At 48.0% G+C, this 22,246-nt stretch overlaps 1 protein-coding gene across 11 annotated transcripts; it reads left to right on the top strand.

The window, feature by feature from the left end:
- Positions 1-436: 436 nt before the first annotated feature.
- Positions 437-10,074, top strand: LOC105048602 (carboxyl-terminal-processing peptidase 1, chloroplastic). Of its 11 annotated transcripts, none has more exons than XR_832666.4 (14): positions 475-1,186; positions 1,862-1,981; positions 4,802-4,939; positions 5,722-5,826; positions 5,923-6,091; positions 6,173-6,249; positions 6,960-7,004; positions 7,189-7,272; positions 8,216-8,266; positions 8,342-8,404; positions 8,515-8,644; positions 8,714-8,775; positions 9,412-9,551; positions 9,630-10,074. XR_832666.4 is itself a non-coding variant. In XM_010927979.4 (13 exons), the coding sequence occupies exons 1-12, from the start codon at positions 758-760 to the stop codon at positions 8,767-8,769; spliced, it is 1,467 nt and encodes a 488-aa protein (XP_010926281.1). In that variant the 5' UTR covers positions 474-757; the 3' UTR covers positions 8,770-8,775; positions 9,630-10,074. The 11 variants fall into 11 exon arrangements, 7 of the variants coding, with proteins under 7 accessions (XP_029121243.1, XP_010926281.1, XP_029121236.1 ...); XR_832665.4 differs by having other exon boundaries at positions 9,673-10,074; XR_832667.4 differs by having other exon boundaries at positions 9,692-10,074.
- Positions 10,075-22,246: the final 12,172 nt, after the last annotated feature.

A 22,246-nucleotide genomic window follows, 5' to 3' on the forward strand; every position in this document is an offset into this window, starting at 1 on the left:
CTTGGATATCGATTCTTAAGGAAGAATTTTCCATCAGGAGATTGGGCAATGATTTGAATAGGGTTAAGTTAAGATCATTGCCACGTTGGATTATCATGATATAATTCAATGTATTGATCTTATCACTTCTATTCATATCTTGATCTTGGGGTGATCATCTACCATCAATTGTGCTCTTATTATTTTCTTATGGGCATCCTATTTGAGACTTTCTGTATAGCTTGATTAAAGCCTCAATTCTTACAATATCCAACCTAACCAATGTTGATAACAAACAATTTGTTTGATTCTCAGACTTCTTAAAGGTCATGTGGATTGAGCTTACTTTGATACCAGATGCGTTCTAACTCATTTGTTGGGAGACTTCAGGCAATCTCAAGCTGCTTGTTGACGATTCCGTTATAAACCCAAGTCAGGTTGTCCTCAGAGACTGACTTGTTTGTTAGGAATGGGGCAAGATCCCTGAAAAAAAGCACACACACACAAAAAGAAAGGGGGGCCAAATCAACCTGATTCAATAACCTTACAGATGCTTTGAAAATGATCTGAACCTGACCGCATTACTAATTAGATCTATTCTGAGCCAAACCTGATCCATTGACAAGCCCAGCTGCAACCTAGTTAGGGTTATCAAGTCCAGGTCACTTACAGTTCGCTGAGAGTACTTAGTGACGTAACAGCGGATGAGCGCATTTACGGCAGGAGCGAAGGGGACCAAGCAATCGAGCGAGCAGCCAAGCAAGAAGGGGTGGAGGCAATGAGCTTCCCCTTGTCTCGCTGCCACCGCTCACCCCAACCCCCCTTGCCCTTCCGACCTCCGCCGATAACAACTAAGAGAACGCCGACTTCTCCATTCCACCGCCCAAAGGCGGTCGCCTCCGTCTCCTCCTCCTCCTCCGATAAATCCTGGCGATGCCTCCATAAGCTACTTCTCCAAGCGACGGCCGGAGCCCTCTCCTTCTCTCTCCTCGCTTCTCCTTTCCGTTCCCTCGCGGAGGCGGCGGGTCCCCCAGCTGTCCAGATCCCGCCGCCACCGTCGGAACTCTGCCACGACTGGGCGGAGGAGGAGGAGGTGCCACCGGAGTCGATCACGAACGAGGCCCTCGTGGAGGAGGCCTGGGATGTCGTCAACGAGAGCTTCCTCGGCGACGCCGTCAGCCGTTCCTGGTCTCCCGAGAAATGGCTGGTAGATTGAATCGATTATTCTTCTTTTTGTACAGTATCTAATTGTGCCTTCCAAATTCTTGGAGTTGAATAAAGATGCAGCTGTAGGTGAATTCCATACGAAAGAGAAGCATGCATATATCAAACCAGATTGATTTTGTAGTTGCTCATCATCTGCCAAGAACTGATGAAACTGCTTGAGCAGTACCGTTGAAAAATCTGACAAAGATAAGTCCAGTACCGTTGAAAAAGAAGAAAACGAACGCAGAGAAAGTAGTTTTGAGTGTTGAAGGATCAATAAATAACTGATATCAGATTTTCTTCATGATCGGACTGGCAAGACTAATTGGACAGATAATTAGATACATGGGTGCTAATATGAAGAAGCTTTTGGCCAACAAGAAAAGATGGTTATTATTTGGACAACATTTCGACAATTTTGAAAACCTGATGACTGCATGCATTAAAAATATGTGCAAGCATCTGATGTGCCACTCTTTTTATTTGAGATGTTACAATGTTATCTCATTTCCTAGTATATTAGAGCCTCGAAACTTATTATGCCTCTTCGGATCTTTGATATCCAAATTTTTTCAATTACTTCCATATCTTGCAATGGTGGGGCTATGATTTTCACAATTTTGTATTTTCTATAAACTCCAGCATGGTCATATTATCTTCTCCTTTCATGCTGTAGAAAAAAAAGCAAGATTTTCTGCACAAAAGTATCCAAACAAGATCTAGAGCGCACAATGTCATTCAAAAGATGCTGGCCAGCCTAGGTGACCCATATACACGGTTCCTTTCTCCTTCAGAAGTAATTTCTTTCCTTCCAATAGTTGATTTAGCTTGACCTTTCTTTACGCTATGAATTTATTGTTGCATTTAAAGCACGTGTTTTTATCTTCTGATGGTTGATTTGGTGCATGATTTTTTAGAAGGACAATGATTTTGATCTGAAATCTACTTAGCCCTTGGTTTATGAAATGATCACTTTTGTAGTTAAATATGAATCATATCTAGTGTTGATCCAAGGTAAATGTTGTGAACGATTGGCCTAAAGTCCAAGGTCTTGGGTTTTGAGTACATTTTGTCACTCATCAATTCACGTGACCAGGGGAAATCACAAGAGATGATATGAGGCTGTTATTGTATAGTGGTCTCTGCAGTCGCATCCTTTTCCTACACTTTGTTTGCAAATTCTTGTTAGATGATGGATGTAGATCTTTATTATCCATAGAGTTGTATCTTCTACAGGCTATTTTCATGTGTTTGTAGCTGACAACTTCTGATATTGTACGAATATATCTGTGACAGAATGTCTTCAGTGAAATCAATGAGTTTATAGATGGGGATCCATGACTTACACACATTATTAATAATGTTAGCTGGCTGAATAATGCGCCACTCTAAGCTTATTTGGGCTGTATAAACTCCTCTCTGCAACCATGGCCAGGATTTAGAACAATGTGACATTTTTAATAGACAGGAGAGATGGAGAATAATGGGGAGAAAGGAAAGTAAAAGGGAAGTAAAGAAGGAAACAAAAGAAACAAAAAGGAAGAAATGAAAGAGAATGGAAATAAAAAAAATGAAAATGAAGCGAAAAAAAGGGGCTGGCTATCTAATCCAGCTGGCTTCTCCTTTTCTCTTGACTGGTCTTGCACATGATATGTTAGTTGAGTTATAAGGTCCAGGAGATCAATTTTGAGTCTTTTATTGGCTTTAAAGGAGAATGAAATGCTTGTCTTTGTGCCACATCCTGGAAAGCTCTGGTTTTTACCTTATCTCTTTACCCTCTCCTTAAAGAAGAAAGAAGTGGTTAAGTTTTTCTTGGAAATTAAGGAATAGTTAGGCTTCTTTCTTCTTTTCTTACATGTCTTTCGCTCTTGCTTTAACTTGGTCGATCATTTTCAATGCGAGCCTTGAGGAGTCACCTCTGGAATAGGAAATCTTTTGCATGTGCATAATTTTCTGCATCTTTTCAATAGAAAATTCATATGCCCATCATTTTATTTAGATATGAACCTTAATCTTCAACATAAGTTCCTTTGGATCTTACACAAGCCCTTTTAAAGAACAAATGACACAGAGAAAAGGCTTCTAATAATATTAAAATAAGGACAATGCCATAATTGAAAACCCAACATACGAACTGACTGGTAAAAGTTTAAAAATATAAAAATGACTTATTAGGCCATTGCAACCTATAATAAATTAAGGATTTTACATCTGCAAGCTGATGAGAAAGAAGGGACTGTAGAGTCAACTTTGGGTTAAAGAAAGTATGGATAGTGTGATTTCTTAGGATTCATTTGAGGGTAATCTTCAATCTCTAGTGGCATAGGATGACATATATATAATAGATAAAGTTGGAAAAAATAAAATGACAAATAAATGTTGAGACCAAAAGGGTCAGGGCTGATGCCTGATCTCCATTCAGTACCAATATCTCCAGCCATGAACACTTAGCCCTCGGATTTATGGTGGAGAGCTGAAGCCGGTAAACAAATCCTGATGGAATTTGAGCATCAGATATTACAGCCTGAGGAGAAAAAAAAAGAGCATATCTTTTCCCTTCCCGATATTCAAGTTACACATGGCAGCTGATTCTCATTTTAGATACATGAGAAACTATAGCTTCAATGAGTAATTCAATGGGAAGCCGATTGAGAATGAAAGCTTTAACCTAGAATATCTCCTGGTAGTTTGGTATTTGAATCAATGAAACCCTTATTCTATGTCTTTTTTGTCTCTATGATGACTGATTTCATGACCTTGACTATCAATTGGTTCTCATTATCAATATCAATGAGGTTGGGGCTTTCAAGTGATCTCAATGACTGGGAGGTCTTTGAAACCATGTGTTAGAGAGAGCCTGAGGAGGAACAAGCCTGCACTACATCATGCACCGATGAGGATAACCCACTGAATATGTGCATCTAATAAGTATAATGGTCTAAATTGACTAATATTAACTTGCATATAAGCAATGCATATTGAGAAACATGCTCATCTTATGATAATAACAACCAGTAAACTGTTTGTACTTGATAATTTTGTTCTTGCTGAAATTTATTTTTAATATGGGGTAAGTATGTTGGATAATCAAACAATTACGGAAAGTAGAATAATTATCCCTGAACCTTCAATACTATTTTTCCTACCTATGTGATTACTAGTATTATAACCTCAAAACAATAAAAATATTCAGAGTAACTGAACAATAGTCCAGGGCTGCTCTCTCTCTCTCTCTCTCTCTCTCTCACACACACACACACACTCAAAATTTAGTGATGATGTAACTTCTTCCTTGAGAAGCTTGCAAATCCTTTTACTTTCAGAATACATCTAATTTTCTATCGTTCGTATTTGTGCAAATGTTCTGCATCTTCATTTAATTTCATTTTTTATATCAGAAACGTTTCAACTTCTCTTTCTTGTGAATGAGTAAGTGTAGACAAGGAAATGAGCATCTGATGCTGGTCAATGCCATTCAAATATATGCTCTAAAATATGTTAATTAATTTCTTATTTATGACTTTGGGCTACTCTTCTCTTCTTTACTACCATTATATTCACGAGAATTGCAGCTTCCATGTTTGTTGACATATGATGCCTTCATCTTTGATGAAAGTTCTCAAAGATGTCCAAGTATGATGTTACTGGGATTGGAATAAATCTGAGGGAAGTTCCTGATGACAATGGTGCTGTCAAATTGAAGGTGTTAGGGATCATATTAGATGGTCCTGCTCATTCTGCTGGCGTGAGACAGGTAATGTAAGTCATTTGATTTTTTTCTCTTAAAATGAATATATGTTTAATTATTGCTAGGATATGCCACATATATATTACTGATCTTGAGGTCAATCTAGTGAGTCTGGATAGGAGTGGTTCCAAAATCAAGTTATCATGGTGTTACCTGATTATTTCTTAGATCATTTTTGGTTATTGTGATATATACAGGCTTGTCATATTAATGCCCACAGTTTTGTTTTTTGGGTTTAAACAAAAGGGATTTATAGTTAATTTCCCCGTGTTTAATGCAGAGAGGACCACATGACCCAATTTTGGTGGAGATTTCAATGTCTAGTTAGATTAGGATCGTGATCCTTTCAGTGCTTGTATAATACTGATATTTCTATTCATTCTTTTTCTAAAAGAGGTTGGTAGTGGATGCATAGTTGGATGTACACTCAATTGATTGCCATAGGCTTTCTAGGAATGAAGGATTTTTGAATGGAGCATTGTTACATTATGATGCAGGATTTGATGCTGTAGTCTTAATAGGTAGGGAAGTGGTTCTTTATGAATATGGAGGTAAGGAAGCAGCATTTGCTAAAGTTCGATTTGACTTAGTGATTAGGTTGTTGTTAGGAAGCTAGTTCGGACTTCACTTGAAGTGCAGGGCCTTTTCAGGTGGTTGTTTGTGGTGGTCCAACTCTGAGCGGGGGGCATTGTTTTTAACATATCATGCTATTAAGTTTTAGCATCAAGGAAGGTTCTTACTGCAGTTTTCTAATCACATTTTCCTTCTATTTCTGTGCTTTTTTTTAGGGGGATGAGCTCTTATCAGTTAATGGTGTGAATGTAAGAGGAAGATCAGCATTTGATGTATCCTCAATGCTACAGGGTCCAAAGGAAACATTTGTGACTATAGAGGTTGTGTTTACATATTAGCTAATAAATGTACTCCATGGTTATCTTTACATTTCCTGAGTTCTTATGATCCTTCAACATTAATATCTATGCATGTAGGTTAAACATGGAAACTGTGGCCCAATCCAGTCAATAAAGGTCCAGAGGCAACTTGTTGCTAGGACTCCAGTATTCTATCGTCTGGAGAAAATGGAAAATGGCGATGTTTCAGTTGGATATATACACATAAAAGAGTTTAATGCATTGGCAAAAAGAGATTTGGTTATTGGCATGTGTTAACTGTATATCTTAGACTTTTTTATTTCACAATCTTTTATGTGTATGCTGATATAGCAAACGCCTATTGCAGCACTGAAACATCTTCTTGATTCTGGTGCCTCTTATGTTGTTTTGGATCTTAGGGATAATCTTGGTGGACTAGTGCAGGTTAGTTAACAGTGTTTTTTTGCTTACATTTATGTTTGCTTCATATGAGGTCTTTAAATGCAGAAAATTGAGGCCAAAGCCTATCAAACTATGACCATCCATTTGGATCTCAGTGTTTTACTTATTGATTTCTTACTGTTTTTGTTCATTAAGGGGAATTAAAGAAATTGGTTGTTGAAAAGAAGCTCAAACAAAATACGTTGGTACTGGAGCAATGCTACCTCACATAGGAAAGAAAAACACACTGTCACTAACACAAATTAACATGAATAGATCCAGCTAATGCATATCAAAATGGCATGGTAGCTCAGTGTCGAGAGAATGTATTCCAGGGGCATATGTTTTGCCTCATCATATATAATCGGTTTTAAGATGGACGCAAGTATCAAGGTAACCTTTATGGTTGTATATCTCCTAGGAAATTGTGAGGTTGTTATTTTTGGGTTGGTGCCATAATGTTTAATTTTTTATGGATTAGTCAACAAGCTTTATCCCATCTAGATGGGGTTGGCTTTATGGACCAGACTTCGTCAAAAGTTTATGAACATTCCATGACCAGCCCTGAAGGTGATATTTCAACACCAATAAACTTGAAAAGAAATGCCTTGTAATACATTATGATTATGGTTCAGATATGTATAATCACTATAGTCATCCTGTGAGTAAAACAGTGGCTCCGAGAATCTGATAATGGTTCCTGTTCTTCCTAGGCTGGGATTGAAGTTGCTAAGCTTTTCTTGAAGAAAGGAGAAACAGTATGTTATTATGATTTTATATTTATAGTATGCCCCCATTTAATTCCTTCACGATGATAAACTATAATTGTTATGCACTATGAGCTATACTTGTTTTTTCTGAAGCCTTCCCTTGATCTTAGTTGTTCCTAAAATTATCACCCACTCCATAATTTGTGTTTCTTAATTCCTGTCCTATTTGCAGGTCACTTATACTGTTGGCAGGGATCCCCACATTCAAAAAAGTATTGTTGCGGATGCTGCACCTTTTGCTACCACTCCTCTTATTGTATGCAAACATGACATTTCTTTAATTATTCTCCTTTGAGTCATAACAACTGATTATGTTTGTCTAATTCACATGTAGATCAATTTTATTTGTGTGAAGTGTGAACATTACCATGAATTAGAAGCCATGATCAAGAACCACTACATGGTATAACAACAACATTAGTATCTTATTGAAGAATGAGGCAATGTTAATTGTGAGCATTAAGGAAAGGATAGCTGGGTGACAATCTGAACATTTTTATGGATGTATCACACATGCATGCATGCTCGATCAGTCCTGTCAATGGGGGAAATGGATGTGGCATGTTCAAGTATGCTGCCTGGCCTTGAGGAATTAACAAATGATGTACATAGGTATCATTTAAGCCAATCCCACTTAATGGAAATAAATTGGATTTGAGTTGTGGAAATACGCTAGATGGTCTCATGACTTCAACAATCGATGTCTGTCTGGTAAGGTTTGGTCTGAGGCACTATGGAGAGCCCATCAGATTTTAAGATTCTTGGACCACCACATGCTTAGAGCTTATACTTTCATATAAGGTAGTTATGCCTCATGTAACATGTATTATTACATGTCTCTTTTCCTGTAAAACACTCTTCACAGTATCCTATGGTTATTATTGCATTGTAAATTTTACTTCACATTAATAAGTTACTTGTTTGATGAAAAATTTTGGGTAATTTAATATTGCTTGTCCTTTCTTGGGCCAAGCTATACACATTCTCTGGCATCTCAGGGATCTAGTGTCTAAACTATGCATATTCTGAATGTTACCATGAGCTGTCTCTTAGGATATCTAGAGGGGGTTTTAGTTGCTGAAGATTATTGTCTCAAGGTTGTGCATATAGTGACAAAAATTGTTTTTCATGTACTCCTCGTCCTCATTAAAACATGTATGGTTGCATGGCTTCACCTTGTTTATTCTAATTATTTGTAGTTTGTAGTGCAGGTCCTTGTGAATAAGAGGACTGCAAGCGCAAGCGAAATAGTGAGTGGTATATTCTGCTTGTGTGACAAAATTATTAGACCAAAATTTCATATTGTGACAGGAGTCATTTCTTAGGTTGCCACAGCACTTCATGATAACTGCAAAGCAGTTCTAGTGGGAGAAAGGACTTACGGCAAGGTCTTGATAATAACCATGAATTTTTATTTCTTGATGCATCTTTATAAAATTGTTACCTCCCTTTCCATCTGTAATTCAGCATGTAATATGCTACATGAACACCTTCACAGGGTCTAATACAATCTGTTTTTGAGCTTCACGATGGATCTGGTGTGGTTGTCACTATAGGGAAGTATGTGACACCAAATCACATGGACATCAATGGAAATGGAGTAGAACCTGATTTTCCACGCCTCCCAGGTATCCACTATGTTCACACTTGATCATAAGCAAAATGAGCATCGAGCATTAATTGATCTCTGATTGCAGCTCTGAGTGAAGTCAGAAATTATCTTTCACATTGCCAAACTCCGTTGATGGGATAAATACAGGTTTGAATTGCTTTCTGTTTTCTGAATTTAGTATCCCACTTTTATTTAGTGATGACTTCCTGCATTCATATCGACCTAACAATGCATATGAAGATCCAGGACTTTTTGAAGCTTTGCTGGTAGCACCATCATGAGATCCTTAGTTCTAGTCTTGGTTGTCTTGTTCTATTTAGTTAATCATAAGAAAGTAAGTCTTGGATGTCTTGTTCTATTTAGTTAGTCATTAGAAAGCAAGGTTTTCATCAATGTTTTGAGAATTGAGGAGAGTCTTAGAAGTGTTTGTTATAATGAAACTAAGGCCTACTCTTCCTAATTCATGCCAAAAATTTAGTGAAATCAGTTCCCTGTTATCAGGACACACACACACATATGTGTATTAGGTCTGGTAGAAATCTAACACTCTTTTATGTTGAAAGGATTAATGAGGAAATGTCACAGGCTGTCAGCATCTAAACCATGTAGTTTGGTTCCTACCAAACTACATTAACTCTTACATCTGTTCCAAGTGTGCCAACCACCAACTGTTCCTCTTATTAATGCCCCCGCTCATGGTGATTTAGTTGCAAATTCATGCAGAGGTTCATCTCCTTGGCCTCCTTGTACCCTAATGCCTTTCTTCAACTATATTTGTTCCAGGCGCTCATGTGACTCCATGTCTCTCCACAAGTCAAATTTATAACATGAGTGGGGTGCATATGCTATTTGAATTCAAACAATTATAGGAAATTGTATGCACATCTATTGGGCAGAGAAAACCAGTCACTTGAGATTGTGAGGTTAGCTCTCCATTAGCCGCTGTAATGTGTGGCTCATGAAATATCAGATTTCATTCTTCATTTTTTGTTTGTTTATAGAGTATCACAAAAAAAGTGAGGATCCATCCATTTCCTCATCCAGGTGCATTGTTTGGATACAGCTACTCTGGTTGGCCACAACTGACAAGTCTCTCAGCAACGTTTGAATCTGAGATGAGAGTGGTCGTCGTAGCAGCTTCTTGTTTGCTATCAGATGCTGCAAATGTGTTATAGCTGCAATTTTCAAGCCGCACCGTAAATACGCTCGAGGGCCGTAAGCCGTGGATGCGCTCTTTCCAGTTCCTGTGTATTGTTTGAGCACAGTTTGCTTTACAGTAAGAAATCACAGGAGTATCTGTTGGGCCCCAACATTATAAATTTTCAGGCTTTGGCGATCATTTTCTGGATGCAGATCATTCTTCAAGTTTGTTTGTTTCGATGTAATGACATTCAAATTAGTTGATTGATTTGGAATAAAGGGAAGTTCCCCTTACACCCTTTCAAATTTCTCTCTTTTGCACTGCGCCCCCCTCCGTCCTATTTGTGGCGAGGATACCTCTGCCCTCCAGTCTCGTTAAATGGGCTTTTCATCCACTACCCATCTCAAGTCTCTTGCATTGATGAGCACAACCCCACCAACTCCATTTTGATGCCAAGGAGATCTTCCTCGTAAGGTCAGTCACCTTCATGTCCGCATCTCTCCCGCTTATGAGCCAACGGTGAACATAAAACAGTGGGAGTTGATGAAGTGACCAAACTCAAGCTCATCAGGGGCCTCCCCTGTCTCCACGCTTCCTATAAGCTCAATTGCAAGCCCCTCTATTATGGAAACAGAGCCCCCATCACCATATTATCGTTCCTTCTCCCCTGTTTCCCAAGACCACCTCAAATCCACCGTCTGGGAGGATGGAACTACCGAGTTTGTCAGAAGCTTCCTACCTTCAGATCTCCTTGCGGGTTCAAAGAAAAGGGGGGAGAAGATTGACCTAAAACAAAGCTTTCTTCTTCCAAAGTGCTGGAAAAACCAGCCTCTCCCATTACCCTGCTAACACTGTCATCTAAAATAGAGATGATGAGCTACTCTAACTCTACTTTGATGGCTGACGATTCGGGCCTTCTCGAGGGCACCGATAAGGGCATTCAGAAGAAGAAATAAAAGAAGGGGTTATATCTCAAAGATTCATCCAGTAATGAAAAATCATGTATTTTTCAAGAATTTCTCAGTAATTCATGATCTAGTTACTAACTATACGCATAATTATAAACTAGCACTCAACCCCCGCATTGTGGGGGCTTAATTGATATTAACAATAATGATGTTATTTTATACTATGAATGTTAGTAAATTCAAAAATCAAAAATGCTATAAAATAGGTTAGTAGCGTGTATTTTTGAAATGAAAAGATCATCTATGTGAAGAAAGGTCAAGAGAGGCAACCTTGGTGATCTCCTATAGGTGGTTATATATCTCCCATATTTCTCTCATTTCTCCCCCAATGTCCCTCACTTTCTTCACAGTCTCTCCTTTTTTTTTTTCCTCCCAAGAACCACTGAGTCATCTAGGTGGCTGTTGTTCCATTCATTTCTCTAGTAGAAATGGGAAAAAAGAACCACTCATACCTTGCTTTCCCCTCTCACGTAAACCAAATCGAAAAGCATGATTAATGTCCCTTTCACTAAAAGAGCTTAACCACTATTGACAAAGTGACTCATTAGTATTACTTCCTTCACCATTTTTCTAATCTAATATATAAACTATCCCTGCAAAAGACACCATGGGTTTTATATATGATAGCCCATTTTGGTTGGTTTTGTTGGGAGATGCCGACCGACCCCGCTCACGACGGCTTATGATCGGACATATCCGATCGACCGACCGACCCCGCTCACGACGGCTTATGATCGGACATACCCGACCGACCGACCGACCGATCGACCAAACGCCATCACCGGCCGATTAACGGCCCTCTACCGACCGAGGATATGTCGGTCGGGCCGACCTTTTCCATTCTCCCGACCGGCTGAACCAGGAAGTCTGATGGCCGACTCTCGCAACATGCCCGGCTGACCATCAGAGGGGTCCGAATCTCCACCCGACGCCACACAGCTGGCCACCGACCTAGGGTCGGTCGACTCCTCCGATCGTCGTACGGCTGCCAGAGACTGTCAGCCCTGACAGCAACATGCGGCACTGCCACCTAAGGGCATTATTCTGCCTAGGGCATTGTCAACCCTAGTGATTTGACAGCCCCACGGCGATGTGACACTTTCACGGCGACTCTGACAGTCTATAGTGAGTTGACAATTCCTCAATTGTCCGCGCCATTAATGACGGCGCCATACCACGCTCCACTATATATATATCGGGGAAGGCAACAGTGCAAAGGGCCTTCGAAACAACAGGCTTGCTCCCTCTCTCTCTCTCGATTGAGCTCTCTGTCTTCATTTCACTGTTGCCCAGTCACCTCTCTGACTTGACCGTCGGAGGGTCCCCGTCGGAGCCGCCTCCGATCAGTGTGGACTTTCTTTTTTGCAGGCGCTCGTTCCCGGCAACCAGGCGACGAGGGGATTGGCCGCAACAGATTGGCGCGCCAGGTAGGGGGGCGAGACAGGCATTCTCAAGCAGTAGATACTGATGACAAAGACAAGAGCCCAACGATCGAGAGTCACAGGGTCGGCGAGGCGCTCTTCCCGCCGGGAAGAGGCCTCTCCGCCACCCTCCGCGGCGGAACCCAGCTCTCCGCACCCCACGGTGACCACGGAGGCGCAGATCGCGGCAATCGTACGGCAGATGACCGTGCTGACGGACGCGGTCAAGAGCCTCCAGCAATAACCGACGGCCCGTCCGATGCCCTCCAGGAGTAGCCGCCGACGCCCGCGTCGATCCCCGTCGCCTCCGCGCGAGCGCTTGCCACAGCGCTCTCAAGGAGCGGAGGAGGGGCGGCCACGGCGCGATGCCCGTCAGTCCCAGCAGCTCTCTCCCTCCCTGCTGGAATGGGCGAGGAAGGAGAAGCGACCGCGAGCGCCGTCCGCCTCCCTCTCGAAATCTTTCGGAGACTCCACTCCTGGGGTCTCCCAGCACCGGCGGACGGACGACTACGAACGCAGGTTCGAGAAAATCGATCGTCGACTTGCACAGTTGCAGGTGGATGGACAGAAGTCTTCGAACGACGTCGACTTCCAGACTGCCCAACCTCTTTCCTGACTCATTCTCGACGAACTGATCCCCAGTCGGTTCAAGATGCCGCACGTGGAGCCATACGACGGCTCCACCAACCCAATCGACCACCTGGAGAGCTATAAAGCTCTCATGACGATTCAGGGGGCAACCGACGCTCTCTTTTGCATCGGCTTCCCCGCCACACTCCGCAAGGCTGCCAGGGCCTGGTACTCTGGTCTTCGATCGGGAAGTATCCACTCTTTCGGGCGGCTCGAGCACTCTTTCGTGGCTCACTTCAGCACCAGTCGGAAGCCGCCGCGAACGTCGGACAGCCTTTTCTCCCTCAAACAGGGAGAAAATGAGACGCTCCGACACTTCGTGGCGCGATTCAATACGGCCACGCTTGAGGTCCGAGACCTCAACGAAGACATGGCTATCTCAGCCATGAAACGGAGGCTGAGGGCGTCTCGATTCACCTACTCCCTGGACAAGACCCTCTCCCGTACATATGCCGAATTGTTGGAGCGCGCGTACAAGTATATGCGCGCGGACGAAGGAGTCTCCGACCGGCGCTCAACCGAGTTCAAGGGTCCGAAGAAAAAGCGAAGGAAGGGTTGGGACCCCGCCGAACCTAGCAGGCCCCCGACTGATAGTCGGGTCTCGCCCCCGCGACGAAATCAAAAGTCGCCCCGACGGCAGACTCCAAGGCCGGCACGCCCCAGGTATGACTCCTACACTCATCTCTCCGCTCCCCGTGCGCAGATTTTAATGGAGATCGAGGGGGAAGAATACCTGCGACGGCCTCCGCTATTGAAGGCAAAAGGCCTCGACCGACGGAAGTACTGCCGATTCCACCGGGGCCACGGCCATAATACCGAGCAATGCATCCAGCTTAAGGATGAGATCGAAGCTCTCATCCATCGAGGGTATCTCGGTAAATTTCGGAGGAACTCGACGACTCGACCTGTGGCCGACAGACGACCCCCGCCGACTGAGGAAGCGACCACCAATCAGCCGACGGCCGGGGTCATCAATATGATTTCCAAGCGACTCGACCCAGGGACGTCTGCTGAAGGGGAGCCCATGAAGAAGTTGCGCCCGGACGACGTGATTACTTTTACGGAGGAGGACGTTCGGGGCATCCAAACTCCTCACGACGACGCTGTTGTTGTCTCGGCAACAATAGCAAACTATGATGTAAAAAGAATTTTTGTAGATAATGGAAGTTTGACAAATATTTTATTTTACTCGACCTTCTCCCGGATGCGACTATCTACCGACCGACTCAAGAGGGTCCTACGCCCTTGATAGGCTTTGCCGGGGACGCCGTCTCAACGGAAGGTGAAGTTACCCTGCCCGTGACGGTCGGCACCGAACCACGACAAAGCACGGTTCATTTGACTTTTGCGGTCGTCCAAGTGCCTTCGGCCTACAACGCCATACTTGGAAGATCCGGACTTAACGCCCTCAAGGCGATCGTCTCGACGTACCATCTCCTCGTTCGGTTTTCGACAAGAAACGGGGTCGGAGAGATGCGCGGGGACCAACAGCTCGCTCGCTGATGCTTCCAGATCTCCGCTCAGAACGACGAGTTGAGGAGTTCCCTGACGATCGACAAACTTGACCAACGGGAGGAGGAAGAACGGGGCTCGCCGGCCGAACAACTCGTGTCAATCCTGATTGCAGGAGACCCCGACCGGAAGGTATGGGTCGGGTCTCAACTGCCAGAACCCGAACGGCGACGGTTGACGGAGCTGCTAACGGCCAATGCCGACGTATTTGCTTGGTCGGCAGCAGATATGTCGGGCATCCCCCCAGAGACAATAACCCACCGACTCAACATCGACCCGACGATGAGGCCGGTGAGGCAGAAGAAAAGGTCCTTTGCTCCCGAAAGACAGAGGGCCATCGATGAAGAAGTGGACAAGCTGCTCGAGGCGGACTTCATCAGAGAAGCCACGTATCCCGATTGGCTCGCCAATGTTGTCATGGTCAAGAAAGCCAACGGGAAGTGGAGGATTTGCATCGACTATACCGACCTGAATCGGGCCTGTCCAAAAGATAGCTTTCCATTTTCAAAGATCGACCAGCTGGTGGATGCGACGTCCGGATTTCGACTGCTCAGCTTCATGGATGCCTTTGTCGGGTACAACCAGATCCGGATGGCGCCTGAAGACGAGGAGCACACTGCCTTCGTGACCCCCAAGGGCCTCTACTATTATCGAGTGATGCCCTTCAGGCTGAAGAACGCTGGCGCCACCTACCAACGACTTGTCAATAAGGTCTTTAAAGATCAGATCGGGCGCAACATGGAGGTATACGTAGACGACATGCTGGTGAAAAGTGCGCGAATTCCGGATCACGTTCAGGACCTCGAAGAGGCCTTCCACACTCTACGACAACATCGAATGAAGCTGAATCCGACTAAGTGCGCTTTTGGGGTAACCTCGGGGAAGTTCCTCGGATTCCTCGTTTCTCAGAGAGGGATCGAGGCCAACCCTGAGAAAATAAAGGCGATCATCGACATGCGTCATCCGAACACCAAGAGGGAGGTCCAGCAGCTGAACGGAAAAATCGTCGCTCTCAGCTGGTTTATTTCTCGATCAGCTGAAAGGTGCCTCCCATTTTTCAAAACTTTGCGGCAGGCGAAGAGTTTTTCTTGGTCGGATGAGTGCCAACGGGCCTTCGAAGATCTGAAGAAGTACTTGGCTTCCCCGTCGCTGCTCGTGAAGCCGCAAGTCGGGGAGACCTTGTATCTCTATTTGGCCACCTCCTCTGAGGCGGTCAATTCGGTGCTCGTCCGAGAAAACGAGAGCCGAACCCATCAGCCTATCTACTATACCAGCAAAGTACTCCGCGGTGCTGAAGCCCGATATTCGGAGATGGAAAAGATGATTTTCGCCTTGACCGTCTCCGCACAACGACTTCGCCCATACTTTCAGGCTCATGCCATAGTGGTTCTCACCAACCAGCCCCTGAGGGCGATCTTGCGCCGATCGGACACATCGGGACGACTGGCGAAGTGAGCGATGAAGCTCAGCGAGTTCGACATACAGTACCGACCGCGGCCTGCCTTGAAGGCTCAGGTCTTGGCCGACTTCATCGCCGAGTGCCCGACCACCGACCAAGGGTCGGGAGCTGCGGACCCGGGACGAGATGCGGTCTCCGAGCCAGACCCGGTCTCCACCTGGGTACTGCACATCGACGGAGCTTCAAACGCTCAGGGGAGCGGGGCTGGGTTCCTGCTCACCAACTCGGATGGGGTAGTCACCGAGTACGCCCTCCGATTCGACTTCAAAGCCTCCAATAACCAAGCCGAGTACGAAGCGCTCCTCGCCGGCTTGAGGATGGCGAGGGAACTGGGCGTCGACAGCCTTCGGGCATTCTCCGATTCTCAGCTGATCGTGGGGCAGGTCAAAGGTGAATTCGAGGTGCGAGATCCGACCATGGCCAAATATCTCCAGAAAGTGAAGGATCTCGTAGCGTGCCTCAGGCATTTTGAAATTTTCCACATCCCTAGGTCGGAGAACGTCCGTGCCGACGCACTCTCCAGACTGGCGACTTCGGCTTTCGACTCTTTGGGTCGGACGTTCGTGGAGAACCTCGAGCAGCCGAGCATCGATCGGGTCAAAGAAGTACTACAACTAACAGCCGAACCAAGCTGGATGGATCCGATTGTTCGGTTCCTGACTGACGGGACCGGCCTTGAAGACCCCACAGAGGCCAGGCGGCTCCGATGGTCGGCCTCCCAATATTTGATCATGGATGGCCGACTCTACAAAAGATCGTTCTTCCTTCCCTTGCTTAGGTGCTTGGGACCGACCGACGCAGACTATGCTCTCAGAGAAGTGCACGAAGGGATCTGCGGGAATCACTTGGAGGGCAAGTCTCTGGCCTACAAAGTCCTGCGACAGGGCTACTACTGGCCCACCATGAGGAAGGACGCGGCTGAGTTGGTCCGGAGGTGCGAACGTTGCCAGAAGTATGCTAACGTGCAGCACCGACCGACCAGCCAAATCGCTCCTATCGTCGCTCCATGGCCCTTTGCCCAGTGGGAGGTCGATATTCTCGGTCCTTTCCCTCCAGCATCGGGTCAAAGAAAGTTCATAGTTGTCGCCATCGACTACTTCACCAAGTGGGTGGAGGCCGAGCCCCTGACGCAGATTACCGAGCGAAAGATGAAGGACTTTGTCTAAAAATCCATCATCTTCAGGTTCGGATTGCCGCATACCATTATCACCGACAATGGGCGGCAATTCGACAACCAAGATTTCAGAGATTTCTGCGCAAGATTTCACATCATGCACCGACTGACTTCGGTCGGGCACCCACAGTCCAACGGCGAAGTCGAGGTGACCAACCGGACCATACTACACGGGCTCAAAACCCGACTAAACGAAGTCAAAGGCCTCTGGACCGACGAGCTAGGCTCCGTTCTGTGGGCTTACCGAATGACCCCCCGCGTACTGACCGGGGAGTCGCCTTTCGGTTTGACCTATGGGATGGAAGCGATGATCCCACTCGAGATCGGGCTGCCGTCTACAAGGGTCGAGCGGTATCAAGAGCTGGACAACTCTGATTGTCGGAGAGCCGACTTAGACCTCCTCCCCGAACTGCGAAACGAGGCTCAACTTCGCATGGCTTCATACCGACAGAAGGTAGCCCGGTATTACAACGCCAAGGTCAGACCAAAGCTTTTCAGGCCTGGTGACTTAGTCCTGAGAAAGGCAGAGGTCTCGAAGCCCCTGGACCAAGGGAAGCTGGCTCCGAACTGGGAGGGGCCCTACACGGTGGCAGACACCTATGGTCCGAGGGCCTACCGACTGGAGACTCTGGAAGGAAAACCCATTCCCCGAACATGGAATGCCGACAACCTGAAGTTGTATCACCAATGAACTTTGTACTTGTTCATTCTGAATACAAATCCAGTTTGAAATCTCGGAGTTTTAACTCTTCGACTGACGATCGGCGCTCACCAAGGTCGAGCCCCGACGTGCCGACTCGGACTTGGTATCCGCCTGAAACCGACGGCACCATCATCGATGATACATCGAACTCTTACAAGGACCGATATATCTACATGGACGGGAGTCACACTCCTTCGACGGTCGACGAAACATCGGACCCTTACAAGGACCGATATATCTATATTGACGGGAGTTGACACTCCTTCTACGGTCGAACTTTCGGGCCAGACAATCGGCTAACCTACCGACTGAACCCCGACCAAAGAAAGGTGGAATGCCTACGCGACCGCCCTCGCGACTTACCGACCTAGCTACGGCCGGTCGAAGGATATTCGACTTACCACCGTCTATCGCACGATGTGACCTCAGTCGCATTCATGACTCACCGGCAGAGCTACGGCCGGCCGGAAGATATTCGGCTTATCACCGTATATCATTTGGCGCAGTATAAGTACCCGTCGCAAGAGTATCGGGATCCGACTTATCGGCGTTCCCCCGACTAAATGCGCCGGACGACATTCGACTGAACGCGTCGGAAGGGACCTGACTACCGAACCTTTATCCGACGGTCGGTCGGCTTTCGACTCAACGAACGTGCCCGACGCGCGGCCGGGGGAAGGACGCCCGACTTACGACCTCGACCATTGAAGGCCGAGCCAAAGTCGGGACATGTCCTACCTTCGTGACGGCACGAGTTGCCGAACGACCTAACCGACTCATATGGGTTGGCGACTTACGTGTTCGGATGCATTCTACAATACAAGAAAAAAGGTTTAAGTCTATAACTGTGACTTCATTGAAGATCAAAAGGAGCTTACAAAGTCGGGCCGAAGCCCGGTTACAAGTGTTCTAAGAAGAAAAAACAAAAAGGATAAAAGACGACGAGGCCGCGGTCATCCGTCCGAGTCAATCTCCTCGACCGATGGAAGCTCGGGGATGACCGACGTGTCCATCGCGATCGACGCTGGGTCGACGGCCGAAGCAGGATCGTCGGTCGGCGAGGGACTGGCAGCCGGCGTCGGGTCACGAGTTGCAGCCGTCTCTCCTTCGGCAACTTGTTCCTAGACGGCCCCTCCGGCCACGGCGACGCCTCCCGACGACGGGTCGGCCATCTCTTCCGTGGCTTGGTCCTCGACTCCCGACGGGACGATATCGCTGAGGTCCAGCTTCGGGTACAGGGCCTGGACCGCATCCCGACCATCCTCGTACCCCACCCGGTACGACGCGAAGCCGGACTCCAATAACTCCTCCCGGTACTGGTCGGTGGCGCGGAAGTCGTCCACCACCCGACTTGCCGACTCCTTCACCGACCTTGCTTCCGCTTCCGCCAGGCCGAGCGAGTCCTTTGCCGACTCTGCCTCTGCCTTCGATATGTCGGCGTCGGCCTGGGCGATTGACAGATCCTCCTCAGCCTTGGCGAGCTTCTCCAAGCTGACCCGGAGCTGCTCGCGCTCGCCCTCGAGTTCGGCGGCAACGCCGTCACGCTCGCGCCGCAGACGGTGCACGGTCCGACCCTTGCGTTTGGCTTCTTTTCGGGCCGACTTTAGCTCGGACCCGAGACGAGAGACCTCGTCCACCAACTTCGCCTCCCGATCGGTCGACTGCTTCAGGTGGTCGACCAGCATTGCCCGGTCGGCTTCGACCGCCGCCGCCCTATCTTTCCAAGCCGCCCGGACATTCCCGAACCTCCGGTACCCGGCTTCAAGTTCGGACATGGTGTAGATCAGCTGCCGACGTGAGCGTTTCGTCAGGAAAGCAAAATAATAAAAACATTAAGGAAAGAGGAGGCGAAGCGGAACTTACCTCGACCATGGTCGGGTAGAACGAAGATAACATCTCGGTCACTTGCCGAGACCTCAGCGCCTCCACATCGGCTGGGAGGAGGATCCCCTGGCACAGCCTCCTGGCTAGGTTGTGGTCGGCCAGCGCCGACGCCCCTTCGGGGAACTGAGCGCTGGGCGACACAGTGCGACTCCCCGACCTCGTGTCGTCCGCGGGGTCCATCGGGGCTTTCCCCCGATCGGCCACCCCAACCAGCGGATCCGGTAGGGAGGGGATGCTTGAGTTTGACGCGGCACCCCCCGTTGCGGCTGCAGATGCCGTCGGATGATGTTCGGGTTCCCGAACGTCGTCCGACGCCACACCCGCCGGCGAAGCCGCCGATGTCCCTTCCGCCGCTTCCTCCGCCGGTCTCTCCTCCGGTTGCACCGTCGGAGCCGCGAGCGCTATCACCGGCTCCGACTGGTCGGTCGCCGACGCCTCGACGGTCGGCACCGCCGTGGAAGGTTTCTTCTGCAGACGCGAAGGTCCGGCCCCCGATGCCGGCCTCTTCCTCGTCGCGTACTGTCGGATTTCGATGTCGGTCGGCCTCATCCTCGGAGGTGTCCCTGCGATACCGACAGCAATATTAATATAAGAACCAGAACGAAGGCCGAATGAAAAGACAACCGATGGATCGGGCGATACCTAGACGGGGGACCAAGCTCAGGCCAGCGTCATAGAGGGCTTGTTCGGTAACAAGCTCCCTCTGCTTCGGGACCGACATGTCCTTGAGTCGGTGGAAGTCCTCCCGGTCGTCCGCCTCCACCCGGCTGTTCTCGTTTGCCTCGGTTCGGAGCACACCCCAGTGAGATGGAAAGCCCCAGGGAGAAAGAGATGAGATGAAGAAAAACTGGTTCTTCCACCCGTGGATGGACGATGGAAGACCAGTGATGAAGGAAAGACCCTTCCGGGGGTTGAAGAGCCACCACCCTCGGGCCTTAGGGTGGGGTCGGAGCACAAAAAATACCCGGAAGAGAGAAATACGAGGGTTGGTCGGCAGAAGCTGACACAACAAGGCGAAGCTGATTATTAGTCGGACAGAGTTCGGCGCCAGTTGCGCCGGACAAAGTCCGTAATAATCCAGCAGATTTCGGACGAACTCCGGAATCGGAAGCCGAAGACCCGCGCGGAGATCTTCGACGTACAGCGCCAACTGGCCCGACGGAGGGTTGTTAACCCGACCGCCGACCCCTGGGGCGGAAAGTTGAAACTGCTCCGGGATGCGATACTGATCCTGAAGCCGATCAACGTTCGGCCCCGAAAGTGAGGAAACCTCAACTTCCGGAGTCGATCGAGGGTCATCGGTCGGATTTCCCGACCGAGCCCCCCGAGATGGATTTTCGGCCATCGCACCAGAACCGAGGGAAAGGCGAGGCCGAAGAAGAAGAAGAAAGAAGAGAAAATTTAAACGGAAACCACGGCTGAGGGAAAGGATCACGAACCCGAAACGGACCCTTTAAAGAGCGGAAGGGGAGACGACTGCTGGCGACGACGGAGGAATCACTTGGGCAGAGTCTCTGCGGCAAATTGTTCAGGGTGGGGCTTCGAGCGCAGGCGGTCCTATATATATAGGGCCGTTCGACGGTCGAGATGACCCCGCGCCGACCGAGATCCCCCGGATGGGCGACATGTGGCAGCATCCGGACCCTCCCTTCGGCCCGATGGATCGGCGCGCCCATCCCGGGATGGCCGCACCGCCTTCATTTAATGCGGAAGACGCCGGCCCAACCACCTCCGACACGTGGCGAAAGGGCCGCGGCTCTGAGTTAAATCGCCCGCGGGGATTCGCGTTCCCGATGGGACGCCTGACAGCGCCCCGCGCTCCCAGAATCGATGCTGGGCGGCGGTTTGCGTTCCCCAAAAGGTGCTGGACCCTCGATCGCCTGACACCAAATCGTCCGGCACTCGATCGTCTGACACCGACGTAACACCTGACGCCGACATAACACCTGATGCCAGCAAATCGCTCGACGTTTATGAGACACCTGACATCGTATCAACTCGCGGTACGGTCGAAATTTGACGTACGGTGAATCCACTCCTTTTCGCTCGGCATTGCTGCCCAAACGGAGGCATCGGCTAGCGCACCGTCCGACTCAGGAGTGGAGGGGGGCAACTGTTGGGAGATGCCGACCGACCCCGCTCACGACGGCTTATGATCGGACATACCCGACCGACCGACCGACCCCGCTCACGACGGCTTATGATCGGACATACCCGATCGATCGACCGACCGACCGATCGACCGAACGCCATCACCGGCCGATTAATGGCCTTCTACCGATCGAGGATATGTCGGTCGGGCCGACCTTTTCCATTCTCCCGACCGACTGAACCAGGAAGTCTGATGGCCGACTCTCGCAACATGCCCGACTGAGCATCAGAGGGGTCCGAATCTCCACCCGACGCCACACAGCTGGCCACCGACCTAGGGTCGGTCGACTCCTCCGATCGCCGTACGGCTGCCAGAGACTGTCAGCCCTGACAGCAACATGCGGCACTGCCACCTAAGGGCATTATCCCGCCTAGGGCATTGTCAACCCTAGTGATTTGATAGCCCCACGACGATGTGACACTTTCACGGCGACTCTGACAGTCTACAGTGAGTTGACAATTCCTCAATTGTCCGCGCCATTAATGACGGCGCCATACCACGCTCCACTATATATATATCGGGGAAGGCAACAGTGCAAAGGGCCTTCGAAACAACAGGCTTGCTCCCTCTCTCT

The sequence above is a fragment of the Elaeis guineensis genome, chromosome 2 (genome assembly GCF_000442705.2).
Source record: "Elaeis guineensis isolate ETL-2024a chromosome 2, EG11, whole genome shotgun sequence".
NCBI classification, from domain to species: domain Eukaryota; kingdom Viridiplantae; phylum Streptophyta; class Magnoliopsida; order Arecales; family Arecaceae; genus Elaeis; species Elaeis guineensis.